The following is a 13,821-nucleotide window of genomic DNA, read 5'->3' as shown; positions in this document are numbered from 1 at the left end:
AGCTCCAGGCAGCTCGATGCCTCTCCCACACACTTCATGCATGCTCTCCAAGAATAAGAAGTACTCCGTGATCAAAGTGAGAAAAGCACACGTGGCTGCTTGCTTTGTGTTCAGCTCAACTCTGCTGTGACCTTTAAAAAAAAGACAGGTTTTCCACAACACTTGGGCTGGGCTCAGAGCAGCCAACAGTTTGGAGATCTTACTGTTTTGAAGTAGAGAAAAATAAATGAGAAAGAGAACAAACACCACCGGGGGAAGGGAGCCACCGACATTCCAGTTGTAGAGTCTCAGTTTTAACATTTTTCCAAGGGTAACAACGATGAGGTTTGCATCTCTGTCCCCATTGCTCAGAGAAGTTTGTCGTTTGCAATGTTGCACCAAAGGCAGCAATAGCATGGTCAACCCATGCTGCAAGAAAGCTACAGAAAGGTGGCTGAGGGTCTGGTAGCCCCAGCAGCAAGAAGCAGAGATGGAAGCTCTGGATTTTATTTCACTCTTATCAGGCAGGGCTGGTATGAGCAGTGCAGCTTCGCTGCTTCAAGAGCCCCGGGCTTTGTTCGCAATCACTCCCACTGGCTCATGCAGCGCTGGGAAAATGTCACTCCTCCCCTTCCCTCCTATGCTCCATTTTTTATCCTCTGTAAGCAGAGAACAGTTTTATAGTCCCCCTTTGCAAGTGACAGCAAGCTGCAGATGAAAGGTGCGGGGCCAGTACTGAAGGTGAGTTACAGCATGAAAAAAAAAAAATCACCAATTTTCAACATTTCATCATGTTAACTTCCCAGGAACTTTCAAGCACTCTAATTGATGCCTTCAACACACAAATACAATGAATGCAGAGCTAACTATCAAGTGTGAAACCCACAATGCAACTGCTAGATATGTCACTCCGCCACTGCAAAACAAACAAACAGCCACCCACAATGTACAAAGAACTGATAAAGCTACGTGATTCATTAGGGACATCCTGTCTACCTCATGCAACAGGAGTGCCCAGCACCCTCTTGCAAGCATGGAGTTGGTCATGGAGGAACTGGGCATCTCCAAAGCCATCCGCCAAGTCAAAGAGCTTCAGCCACAGCCACACGACTGCTGTCATTAACCAGGATGACGGAAATTATGAAGATCTGGAACAAACAACTCCAAAAGCAATCTGTAAGCAAGAACTCTCTGCCAAATGCTTTGTCAAGTGGATCAAAACCAAGCCTTTTCACCCACAGTCCACAGACAATGAGCAGTCCACAGAGCAGATTTGCAAGTGGGCATGAATAACAGCAAATCTGAAGCAGCTGAGACACGTCGGCAAATAATTTGCAAAGAGAAATCAAAGGGGAAAGTCACCGAGTCGTATCTTTGCTGTGGGGTTTTTTTTTTCATCCTGTCCGGCTGGCTGTAAGAGGAGTCGTTTTTCCCTGTAACACCGGGGGATACGGCACACCAGACACGCGCGTCTCTTGTCAGGCAGCTTGTTTGCAAAGGGCTTGGAGGCCCTCCGCAGAAAGGTGGTACAGCAGAGCAAGGCAGAAAGGCACTCATTGAATATGGATGCCCACCTGGCTGCTGAATATAGATGAAGATCTCCAAGGCTCCTTTGCTCCACTCATGTTCAAATACCACGTTGATGACACAAGAACTTCCCCAGAACAAAGCGACAAGTGTGGCCGTTTCTCACAAAGCGTGGCCCAACCAACGTGCATCCCATGATGGTGCTGGGGGACCTGACAGGAGGCATCACAGCCCCCCTCCCCATTACACCCACAACTCCATTCCAAAGCGGTTCCAACTAGTGAATCCCCAAACACACAACGGGCACAGACATTTTACATCTCATCCGAGCCACTCCCTGAGATGCTACAACCATGAAAGAAAAAAAAAACCCAATGCCTCCAAGCTTCCACACTTCCGATGCAATATTTCTCGGGCATGTTTGTTGGCATCTTGCTATCCCTCATGATCTCCCCACAAGCCTTCCTGCATCGTGGCAACATGTCTCCCTTCTTTCCCCTCCAGAAACTGCCTACCTCCGAGACATTAATCCTCTTCCCAGCGTTTTTGGCTTCAAACCACCTGATCCATCTTGAACATACAGCACCCGGGTTTTGCGTAGAGCCAGCAAAAAAACCCCTGCCTCCGTTGAAAATGTACACTTGTTCCTTCAATGCCCTTATTATTAATTGCTATACAACTTAATTTTATTCATCGTTTGTTATGCCTCAAAATTGGATGGGAAAAAAATTCAAATTAAGTGAAGTGGAAAGATTTCAGAGATGGTACAGAAGGCTCCTGAAGGAGCTGAAGAAAACTCTCCGGAGACTGGGAACGCAGCGCTAACCCAACCTGAAAGAAAGAAGATCTTAAGACAAAGAAATCTTGCCAAATTGATCCTTTAATTATAACATTAGTGGTTTCTTTCAAAGGCTTAGTGTAAGAGCTGGGGGTGGGGGGCAGAAAAGAAAGGGAGAAAAGACTTAACATCACCAGGATGAGTGGAAGCAATTAGGAGGATTTAAATTACTCTGTTGTTTGGTGCAAGGCAGATGGATTTCATTTTTCTTGCCATCATGCTCAACTTCTTGAGCATGCATTCTGCCATCAGCTTCCAGAGGCCTTCTTTTTGGCAGAGCCGAGGACCCAGCCTTCCCAGGTTGGGCAGCATCCCCTTCCATTCTGCACCCACTCAGCTATTGCTGCAGCCGACGAATACCAGTGATTATAGCAGCTTTGTCACCCTGGAAAGGGGCTGGAAGTATGAGATTGGATAGGGGAAAGGAGTCTACCAGCCCTGAACAGGAGGACAGATGCTGTAATGAATGGAGGAGGGTGATTGCATACCATTTTTTCTCTGCAGGGCCTGGGGAAAGGGAGATGGAAAAGAGTCAAAACACAGCCTTTCTGGTATCAGAAACTCCACATGAGTCCTCAACGTTATACCTCCAAGCATGGCTTATTTTTTATCCTCACTCTTTCATCTTCTTGCTCCCAGAGACAAGCTAGACATAAGTCATCTTCTTGCCAGGAGGGGCAAAGCAGGCAGGACCTCTGCAGTGGCTAGGCAGGACCAGTGGTGAGCTGTGGTCGTTACTGGGATGGCATTACTTCCACTGCAGCACCATGCATGCCACAGGCAGCAGGGACAGGGCAGCCCAGCTCTCACCCGGTCTCTGCTGCTCTGGAGATGCAGCCCAAACCCACAGATCCAAATTGTTTTACATGAGAAACAGCTGAGGGAAAAAAAAAACCCACAACATTTCACAAAGAAAGGAGAGCAGACCTTTGCAAATCTCCGGCACGGGGCACGTGTAACTTCTGCATCCCTCTGACTCAGAGCCGAGTGACCACAGGGCACTGCCCGCAGCGTGCCATCAGCCGCAGGGCAGGAGGAGGTCCCATCCAGCCATCCTGCTCCTCCGGCAGCATGTGCTTCTCTCTCTGTGCTACAGCGGTTCTCCCTGGGAAGAGGTGCAGAGCTGCAGGTGCACCCTGCCCCACCGCAGCAGGGTGCTGGATGACACCAACCTCAGGCCACAGGACGGCAGCAGGCAACACTCGATATGAGTCTCAGCATCTTCCCGAGCTCCCAAATCCACCAGCTGCCACGTGGCAGAAAACAGGGCATTTCAGCTGATGCTCCATCCTCGCTCGCTCCCACTGACTCTCTTCTGCCAGGATTATTTTGGTAGCTTGTGTAGCTTTAAAAGCTGAGCAGTCACATCTCCTTGGGCTTCATACCTGCTCTCAAAGAGGAACAGGGCCAATTTTTTTTTCTTTCCTACTTTCAGTTAGAATTAATTGATCCGTAATTGCACCCATAGAGGGGGAAAGTTAACAGACACAGTAATAAATGCCAAAGCCCTGGAAGAACTGGCTCTCCAAGCCCCTGCCTGGAGCAACTCCATCTCCTCTTAATAGTGTTGCATGCAATTCCAGTGCATGTTAGTATTTAGAGAGTGTGTGTTAGTATTTAGAGAGAAAAATCGAGGAGCCTTGGTATGATGGAAATAATTTCTTTTCCTCTCCCACATACTTTGTGCTTAGGAGCAGATGGATCCAGGCTGTTTACATCACGGAGGTCATGCCTCAGCTTAACAGTTGGGGAACTGACTGTTGGGAGAGATGCGCATCGCAACCAGAAGACTGCTAAATCTGGGCTCCGGCAAACTTCTGATGGTGGCAAGTTAAACATACAAATGTCCTCCTGCAGCCTCTTCGCATTCAGGACCTGCCCCAGGTGTTTGATTGCTTCCCCAAAGAAAACCGCTGCCGAGACAAAGAGAGGGCAGAGAGGCAGCTCTGCAGCAGCTCGTGAGCATGAACTTCGAGAAGGCTGGAAATCCCAAGCAGACCTCGTTATTCACCAGTGCAGATGGTGCAGTTTGCAAGCAATGTGGATCCAGGTTTATGCAAGCAGCTACCAGGGCTCGCTGCTCACTGCTGCACCCCAAGGTAACAGAGCGACCGTGATTTCAGCTAGCTGGGCACGGCTGCCCGTCTTCCCCCAAAGCAGTGCCGTAATGCCAGGGAAAGGTTTCCTTCGCGTGGAGGTGTTTCCATGGAGCTCATCCCCAAAGTGACCTTCTCCTCCCAGCTCAGCCCAGCCGCGGGGCGTGCAGGGAGATCCAGCCAGACCCTGCCTGCTCATCCAGCTCAGAGCCTGGGGGATGGAAAGGTCATCCTTCCCCTCCCGCAGCAGAGCCAAGCGCTCTCTTCCAGCACAAGAGGACTGCAAGAAGTGTTAAAAACAATAAAAACTAAGCAAGCAAAGCAAGGAACGAAGCCCTTCTTATGGCACCCAAGGACATACATTGTTTGCGTGCAGAAGTACCTTCTCCTGCCTCGCATCGCACCCCTCCGCAGCTCCGGCAGCAGCTTTGGCAAGAGGATGCTTCACCACCGCCAAGGCACTGCATCCACTGAGCCGCAGAGGATGTCTGTGGCCATGGCCAGGCAGGAGGGCATGCACAGTGGCCTCGCCATCGAATGGCAGAGCCCAGCTCGCCACCTCCGCTCACCTTGCTCAGCCCTCCAGGGAGCTGAGCAGTCGCGCTTTTCCCTAGGTATCTAGCACGCCACGAGAGCATCTCCATTGCCAATTAGGCCACCCACCCACTTGCATCCTTCCCCAATACAAACCCTATTAGCGATAAACAAACAGTCGAAATGCCAGCCGGTGCCTGGGAAGAGCCCTAGACAACTGCATCCAATTCAGCGGGTGTGGGAACAGCTGCCTCGCACAGTCCCGGCGCAGGCAAGCACCAAGCATGGTCCAGGGCACGGGCCAGGCACCCCACCAGCCACCCTGTGGTCCTCCTGCCAGCGGCTGGCTTGCAGGCCAGAGCGGTGCTATCTTGCTGTGTCCCCAGGCTGCTCTCAGCATCACACCAGCACCAAAAGCCTCAATGTCCACACAACACACTACGTCGGCCTGATTCAATGCTGCAATAAGGGGCTTTTCCAGCTGCCTAGCCCCGAGCTTCCTAACTTTCCTTCTCTAGGCTTTTGTAGGAAAGCTCCTGCTTGATACAAAAGCCACCCAACACTTCTTGGAAGTCTTCATCCTCCGTAAGAGCTCCCTCCCTGCAAGGCAGCGTGAAGCCCTTCCTGCAGCCTGTCCCCAGAACCCCTGGACTCAGTCAGACCCCAGACGGAGAGCTGGGGAAACTCAATGCACCAACAGACCCAGAAGCCCAGCCTGCCGCTCCAGAAGCACTCCTAAGACCACCACCATCACACCTGAACTCACAGGGACACTTAGGACAGTGACAGAGATGACCAGGGCTAGTCTCCACATTGATCCCTGCATCTAAGGGCTTTCCAGCTAGCCAAACCAGTGCTACAGTGGCGCTTGTTTTTTTGCCATGATGGGCAATTAGGAAAAAAATGACCTGCTGCTGGGCACGGGGTCCTCGCTGCCACCTGCGGCGAGGACAGAGGAGCCCACACCCCCCTCCCAGTGCAGGAGAGGGCATGCTCTCCCCATGCACCAACCCCTGCCAGCGACTGAGGATGTGCTGATGCAACCACAGTTCATTGTCATGGAGACAAGAAGCCTTTTTGTCTCCAAACCCAGCTTAATGGCTTGGATTAAACCCTCCTTTCCCCTGGGAAGAGCAGAACAGGGACAGCTGCATTGTCCCTGTGTCCCTGGCTTGTCCACATACACCCCAGGCACCCCTACCCTCACCAGTGTGCATCCCTCACCGGCGCTGGGCACATCCTCCCGGCCACGGCCCACACAGCGTGGAGGTGCCCCGCATCGCTCCCACACGTGCCCCAAACCCATCCCAACCCATGCCCACCACACTCAATCAGCCAGCAAATGCACACCCCGCTACAAACACATCCCAGACTCAAGCACATTTCCATAAGGCTTCCCCATGCCTCTCCCCTCCAGCAGGTCCCAAGCAGCCAGAAGATCGACACTGACCATTTCTTGTAGGTGACCAAACCCACAAGCTCTTCAGCAAGGCGAAACAATGAGAAAGCATCTTCAACACTGCCCCTTCCCTGGGTAAGGAGGTAAGCAGAGCCAGGGAGCGATCCCTTGCTGTGGGGCAGGCAGGCGTGGAGGGGATGGGGGGAACCAGCTACTGGGGTCCTGGGGGGGCACAGCAGTACCAGGGGCCAACCCTGGGGCTAAGAGACAGGGGACAGGCATGGCTTGGAGAAGAAGGATGGCATCTCGCTTACCCTGACAGCACTCCCAGGACAAGGTTGAGGACAAAGAAGGATCCAATGATGATGAGGGGGATGAAGTACAGCCAGTTCCAGGTGGCTCCTAAGGCATCATTGGTCTGGAGGGGAAAAGAAAAAACATGTGTGACATTATGTTCAACACCAGCACCCGGGGCAGAGGGAAGGTGCGTTAGCTCTGGCACGGTGGCAATTCTCCCTCCAGGCTGACCACGCCAGGTTCCTTGGGGTGATGTGGCCATGCTTGCCAAGCCTTGATGGGCACTGGGCAGCTGCCCGTGCAGGCAGGTACGCCCAGACGGGGGCTCCCAGCCAGCAGTGCCCGGATGCCCCTTGGCATCCTGCCCCAGCCACGCTCTCCTCCACAGTCTCCAGCCCTCATCGGGCAGGACCGCTCTCCTCTGCCTCCTCCTACCACCCCTGCAGGGACGCAGGGGCTGTAAGACAATGGTATACTTGGAGGTGGAGGGCCCTGCAGCCCAAAATTGGGGTGCTGAGGGCGCGGGGGCCACCCTGAGCATGCCCCCCCCGCCCCGGCAGCTTGATTCGGTGCTCCCCTGCGCATCCCACCGAGACCGGGCAAAGCAGCCCCGCAGCAGCAGCGCCTGCTGAGCACTGTGCAGGTTAAGAGGGACAGATTTATAAGGTGCCCTAGGGCCAGCAAAGCTGGCAGCTAAAGAAGAGGCAGCCGATGCTTGTCCTTCCATGCACAGCGGGAAAGGCGCTGGTGTAGACAAGCCCCATACCTTCAAACGGGAGTTTTGCTGATGGCATCACCGCTAATACCTTGCAGACACCCTCCTGCCCCGGGTGCACTACCCCAAGGAGCTGAGAGCAGAGGATCGCTCTAACCGCAGGGCAAAGCCCGACAGCTAAAAAGGCTGCTGGCAAGCCCTGCTCTATACATTTATTCACTGAGGCTTTTAATAAAGCAGTGCCCCTCTGTACCTCGCAGCCACTTCCCGGGTCCCATTTGTCCTCCGGCGTCAGGCACGGCGCACATGACGCCAGGCTGGAGGGTGATGCGGCAGAACGTGACTGTCTGGGGGAGGTGGTATCAATCTTGTTGCAATGAAAGACTCTTTCTCTTTTCTCTCTCTTCCCCCCCTCTCCCTGTGCTAATTAAGCCCTCATCTTCATCTGAGTCATTGGCACCATGTCTCCTGGTCGGCCAGTGCAGGAGCCAAGACGAGGCTCCGCAAGTGGAGAAGCGCATCTCCGAGGGGGAGAGAAAGCCACCGCGCTGGAGTCTTCCTCCAGTGACCGAGGCATCAGCGGGAACCTCGGCCGGGCATCCCCACCACCCTGACGCTGAACCCAAGGCAGGAAGGGCGATGCCAGCACATCCCACTGCAGGCACCGGCCACAGCACCGGGAGGGGGATGCTGTGGGCAGACCCCAGTGCCGAGGAGCGCCGGGCACACAGCAGCAATACGGACTTTGACGTTGGGGAAAGCATCTGGAAAGACTCACCGCCCTCCTCCTTCGGCACCGGGGAAACCACACGCATCTTCTCAAGGTCCTGCACCTTTCAAGAGCCCCAGTCCACCACCAGCCCCTTTCCTCGGGGCCACGGGAGAAGCGAGCACAGGGAGGCAGGAATGATGCGTGGGAATCCCGTATAGCCAGTGCTCATCACCGCCCTCCAAGAGACACCCAGGCCACCACGCTCTGCTCTAACAGCACCATTTGCCATGGCATTAGTCTTCAAGGCATTGTGCAACCCCTCCACCCGAGCTTGGCTGGGCTTCAGTTCCCTGCCAAGATGCCACTGGGTACCTGCCACCCGTGCCAGGATCGCTCGCCTTTGAAACTGGCTCCTGCCCAAAAACCACGGGCTTTCCCCAAGGTCCTTGGCTCAGGGGATGCAAAACAGAAGAGCTCCTTTCCTGCAGGTGAAGAAGACATCTTCCCCCAGGGCTGGGCCATTGCCACCCCTCCTTTGGCCTTCTCCCCTCCAGTGATGCGCAGCAGGAGACGGAGTGGGAGACGGGGATGAGACGATGGAGCAGAGGGCAATTTCCCCAGGGTTATCAGCCAGCGATACCAGCCACAGCACACAGACCACCTCTTCCCGCTGTGGTTTGTGGACATGGCCAAAGCTGGTGCCACCAGGGACCTACAGCTGGGGAAGCTGAGGCAGGGGCTCGGCAGGGCCCTGCCAGGACAGGCTGTCTGCCATCTCCACCTCTACGTGCATTTGTGTACCCAGCTCCCACAGGGGTGGAGGTAAAGGGGATTAGAGAAATTTTAGGCGTTTTGGGGGATTATGTGTCCGGCACTGCTAGCAGCCAGTGGCTCCAGGAGGGGCACTGCTGGGGCAGGGGAGGGGATGGGGAGCTGTGGCCATGGACCCCACATACCCAAGGACACACCATTGACCACAGCAAGCTCAGGAATGGTCCCAGCCACCCAGGACGATGCCAGCAAGCCCAGGAACAGTCCTGCCCCGAGCAGCCACACAGGTCCCCTGGCTGGTGCCAGCTTTGCCAGGACCCTCCAGCCCCAAGATAAAATTTCCCAGGGCACATCCCAATGCTCCCTACAAAACCAGGAGCTGGTGATGCCCAGCCAGGCTGCGGTGGCTCCAGCCCTTCATCTGGTACCTGCTTGGCCGCTCCGACTGCCAAAATTTGCCCTTTTATTCCCCAAGGAGCTGGAAGAGTTGCTCCAGTACCTTTGCAGCACCCAGGCTGCAGAGGGCCCAGCCGGGGGGACAAGGGGGCTTGTTTGGGAAACGCAAGGGGCTTGGCATTTCACAGGCTCTGCATCTTCCACTGCTTCTCTAGCCCATGGCGGAGACCCATGACCACACAGTATTCAGTGCAGCAGGACATCAGCACACAGAACAGCATGCGTGCATGCATGTGTGTGCATAACCACGAGTGGATGTATTCCCATCTCTCTACTCCCAAAGCTGAAGCACATCTGCCCAGGAAACCAAAGGAACCGCCACACCTGGCTGCGTTTGCCTGAGAGAGGACACAGACTGCCAGGGTCTCGCAGAGTTGCTGAGCCTAGACCCCCTCGTGTCACGCAATCTCCCCCAGACTTTTGTCAGCTCTACCTTAAAAGCTTACAATTCCCACAGGAAGGCTCCTCAAGCAGATTCTCTAATGGCTGCTCTAATTTTCAGCCTAAATTTATTTATGGTCATTTTATATATCCCTCTGTTCTTCTACCAGCATTGGCCTTTGGCTGAAATGCTGTTTCCCATCCTGATGTATTTATAGGTAGTTATCACGGCCATCCCCAGCTTCTGCTTTGCTAGCCAAAGGAAGGTTCCTCCAGTTCTCTCTTGTATGACTGGCTCTCCCTCCCTATTTTATCTAGTAGCCCCTTCCCTGCTCCAGTCCAGGCTCAGTTCACCTTCCCTGGACGCAGGAGACCCGCGTGAGCGATCCTGATGGGTCCCACTCCATCCCTGCGCGATGCTACCAAGACTTTGCTATCCTGCCCGCAAACCTCCCTGCTCCTCCAGGGCACCGCTGGCCTGTGGTCACCCTGAGGTCACTTACTCATCCCCATCCTCCTCCACACTGCTACTTCCCAATCAGCAAGACCTGGGCTCCTAGGAGATGTCTTTGCTGTTCTTCAACAAGCACATGGCTTTCCATTTCTCACTGCATCCCACATCTCTTCCTCCAGCCCAGGGTGGCAACCTCCATCCCCCCAGCTCCGGGAAGCCAGCCGATGCTGGAAGAAGGAAAGCCCGTGGCTTATCCCCGAGGAGCCCTGCCAGTTGCCACCAGCCACTATGTCCCCTCAACACCACCCAGCGCCATCCCGGCGTTGCTCACTTCCCTGCCAGCCTCACAGAGCTCCTCTTCTTCTTCCCCTCTTCTCTGCTTCATTAGCACTTTCCCATAGCAAAAGCTTTACTACAAAGAGCAGCTCTACACGTTTCCAGATCTCCGATGCCAGGTTAGCCTGGCGTGACCTACCTTTGGCAAACCCATGATTCATTTTCCTCTTTTGCCTTCCAAATCTGTTCTGAAATGGCATGCGATCGAGGTCAGGCTTACAGTCCTATTCCTGCCTGCCTTACTTTTTTTCCCCTCCTCCCCCCGCTTTTAAATATAGGCATCGCATTCGCTATTCTCCAGTCAGATGGTGCCTCCCCCAACTCGATGGAGTTGTTAAAAATACTTGTTACCAGACCTGCCATTTCATGTGCCAGCTCCCTCCAAGCACGGGGGGGAAGCCATCCTGAGCACCGGGTTGATGGGCGTGATGGTCTCGGTGCTTGACTTCCACATCGGCTGCGCTCATGCCCGAGTCCTCGTTTCCACTACCCAGCCCTTTTTGTTGCCTCTGTCTTGGTGTTGACCAAAAGCCAGGGTGAAACATCCATTCGTGCCCAAATATCCCCAGCCGTCACTTCACTGTGCCTTGCTTCCATCTGCAGAGGCGGGGAACCGCTCGCTGCCCCTTCAAGCACCCTTCACGAGGTCCGTATCAGCGTGACTTTTGGCAGCTCCCATAGCCCTTCCCAACTTATTCAGCGCCAGGATGTAGTCGTCTTCACTGAGCAGCCCCTTTTCCCATCCCTTCGGGGCATCGTTTGTTCTTAATATCCCTCCATAGGCAGTGGTTCATCGCCTTGGTCCGCTGTGCCTTCCCACTGTTTTTTTCCCCTTTGCTGAAAGTACCGGGAGGCCATCATGCGCAGAGGTCAGGTTAGACACAGGGAGTTCCATCCCCAAATTACACCAACGTTGTAACTCCTTTAACGAAGAAATTCCTGGCTCCTGCCCCTGGCTCCCTGTGCTGGAGACCAGGTCCCATTGCTCACCCAAGCCCTTTGGGAAATGGAGGAGCTGCTGATCTTGCTGCTTCTACCCTTCCCTTTAAGACATCCACCCTTTCGTTATGCAGCCCACCAGCCTAAACCACCACCACCTAAGCTCTCCCACAGCCACCACACCAAGGAATGCGTTTGTTGCTGCCTCCAGGCATACCCAAGACACCAACACAACCAACGTGAGCTTGTTGGTGAAGGTTAAGGAGCCACAGCTTCCCCAAGGGACCCCACACCCAAGGGTGTTTCTCATGCCAAGGCACTGGTAGAGACCCCCAGCCGTACCCTGGCAGGAGCTGAACCACTGGACTCACATCTCTGCTGCAGACATGACCCATCCCACTGCTGGCGAAGCCTCCAAGCCTATAAATGACACCACCAAGGCGTGGGAGCAGGACCCTCATGGGGTAACGGAGCTGGCGTGGCGGGTCCCCACCCAGCAAAGCAGCCCCCACTGGCTCACGCTTCTCAACCCCCAGCACGGGGTTATTCTTTCGGCAGCTCTTGTGTTGGTTTTGTTTTTTTTATTTTTCAAAGGGCGGGAAAAGGCACAAGGAGCTGCAAAAGAAGGTCTCACTCGGGGGGCCAGAAATCTAAAGAAATCTTAAATATATACCCGAGTCGAATGCAAAGCACAAGCTCGCAGCCCACACGTACCCTCCCTCAGACTGCGCTCGCATGGGAAACTTTAGGATTTCTTTGCTATAGGGGAAGGGGGGGGGACCAAAAAAACCACAAATTCAGTCTCTCCTACCTAAAAATAAACATGTTCTGCCTGTGCAGGGTGCCTTTAACGGCCACTCATTGCCCACCAGCTTGGGGAGGGGATCTGGGGACCAAGGCTGTGGGCACCCAACTCATTTGGGAAGCAGCAGGATGTGGGGAGCCACTGGATTTCATTCAGACAGCAATCCGCCCTCGTTGATTCTCCAGTGTCCAGTAACAGGGCTAGGCTCCCACTTCAGGCTTTGCCTGGAGACGAGGGGAGCTTTCTGCCCCTTCCCCAGCAGGAGATGCATCCTGGAGACCTCCACGACCACCTTGGCCAACATCAGCTGCCCGCACTGATGCCCCATAGGCAGTCAAGTTCCTTCTCAAAATCCGTCTGGGTTAGGAGAGAGCCTCTGTGGTTTCTGTTTCAATCCGGACCAAAAAGGGCCATAACGACATTAGGGTAATACACATTCATTACTGTAACCAGCTGGCCGTGACGTGCTCGGGGGATACCGCAGCGCCGCGCTACGGGCTGGGGGAGAAATCCACGGGACCTCCAGCAGCACGGGTGGCCCCATCCTGCTCTCATCGTGGTCCTCTACCAGGGATCTCCCACCCCAGGGAGAGCTCCCACGGGGACCCACGGCTTTGCCTGCATTGCAGGCAGGCTTTAACGGGCAGGGACGGGGTGACCAAACCGTCCCAACCGCCGCAGCCAGGCAGGAGAGGTCTGCCTGTCCCCCCCGGCTGCAATCCTAGCGAGGGGGTTTGGGGATGATGGGGAAAGCCAGGATCTCAGGAGGCTTTGCCCTGAGCGCTGTGCCTGCCTTCCCCAGCACTTCCCAGGGGCTTGCTGCCCGGCACAGGGGCAAAGCAGACCTGCTGGGATAGCGGGTGCGAAAACACCACAGCTCCCCTGATTTGTATGCCAAATCCTCTGCTTGGCAACTCCTGATGGGCTTTGCCTGGCGGTGACACGCACCATGCCCCCCCCGTGGCTGATGCCGTTCCCCCCAGCATCACCTCCGCAGCCCCCAGCCTGATCCTCCCTGCAAACCACGGCTGCATCCAGCTGAGAAACACACTCAGGCCAGCAGGAACAGCCTCAATATCTCCATACCGCAGCAAAAAGGGGGGAAAAAAAAAAAATAAATACCTTATAGCAGATTCCCTGGCCTAACCAGTTCCCTCAAGACCTTGACACCCACTGCTGCTCTCCCCAGTGCAGTAACAGACCTCTTTCTTCCCTTTAATAGCAATAATCTGATCTCCTGCACGCAGGGCCATGCTTCACTCCCCGCCGGTCCTGCCTGGTATCCATCAGCGACCCCACAGCTGGACAAGATCTGAATGAAAACGCTTTGCTCTCCCAAATCAGGTTAATGAGGAAATTGGTACATTTCCTTTGCAGGGCCGGGGCTGGCCTGTGGCAGCGTGCATCCTGCCACGGCTGCACGCTGGGGTCTCCAGGCAGGGTGGGCACCTCCTGCCCGATGCCCTGCCTGCAGCGCTGCCTTCCGCTGGCCCCGGGGTGCTCTGGGGTGCTCTGGGGTGCCCTGGGGTGCCCTGGGGTGCCGGGGACAGGCAGCAGGCAGGAGTCCCTGCAGAGGGGTGCA

General features: G+C 54.9%; 1 protein-coding gene across 3 annotated transcripts in view; it reads right to left on the bottom strand.

Annotated features, from left to right (window-relative positions):
* CACNA1E (calcium voltage-gated channel subunit alpha1 E) overlaps positions 1-13,821 on the bottom strand; it is a 139,575-nt gene that overhangs the window by 52,923 nt on the left and 72,831 nt on the right. For all 3 annotated transcript variants that reach the window (XM_075507969.1, XM_075507967.1, XM_075507968.1), the window contains one exon: positions 6,688-6,791. In XM_075507969.1, the coding sequence (XP_075364084.1) occupies positions 6,688-6,791 (104 nt within the window). The remainder of the gene's footprint in view (positions 1-6,687; positions 6,792-13,821) is intronic.

Source organism: Mycteria americana, chromosome 7 (assembly GCF_035582795.1).
Source record: "Mycteria americana isolate JAX WOST 10 ecotype Jacksonville Zoo and Gardens chromosome 7, USCA_MyAme_1.0, whole genome shotgun sequence".
NCBI lineage: Eukaryota > Metazoa > Chordata > Aves > Ciconiiformes > Ciconiidae > Mycteria > Mycteria americana.
This window is presented reverse-complemented; position numbering and strand designations above follow the sequence as displayed.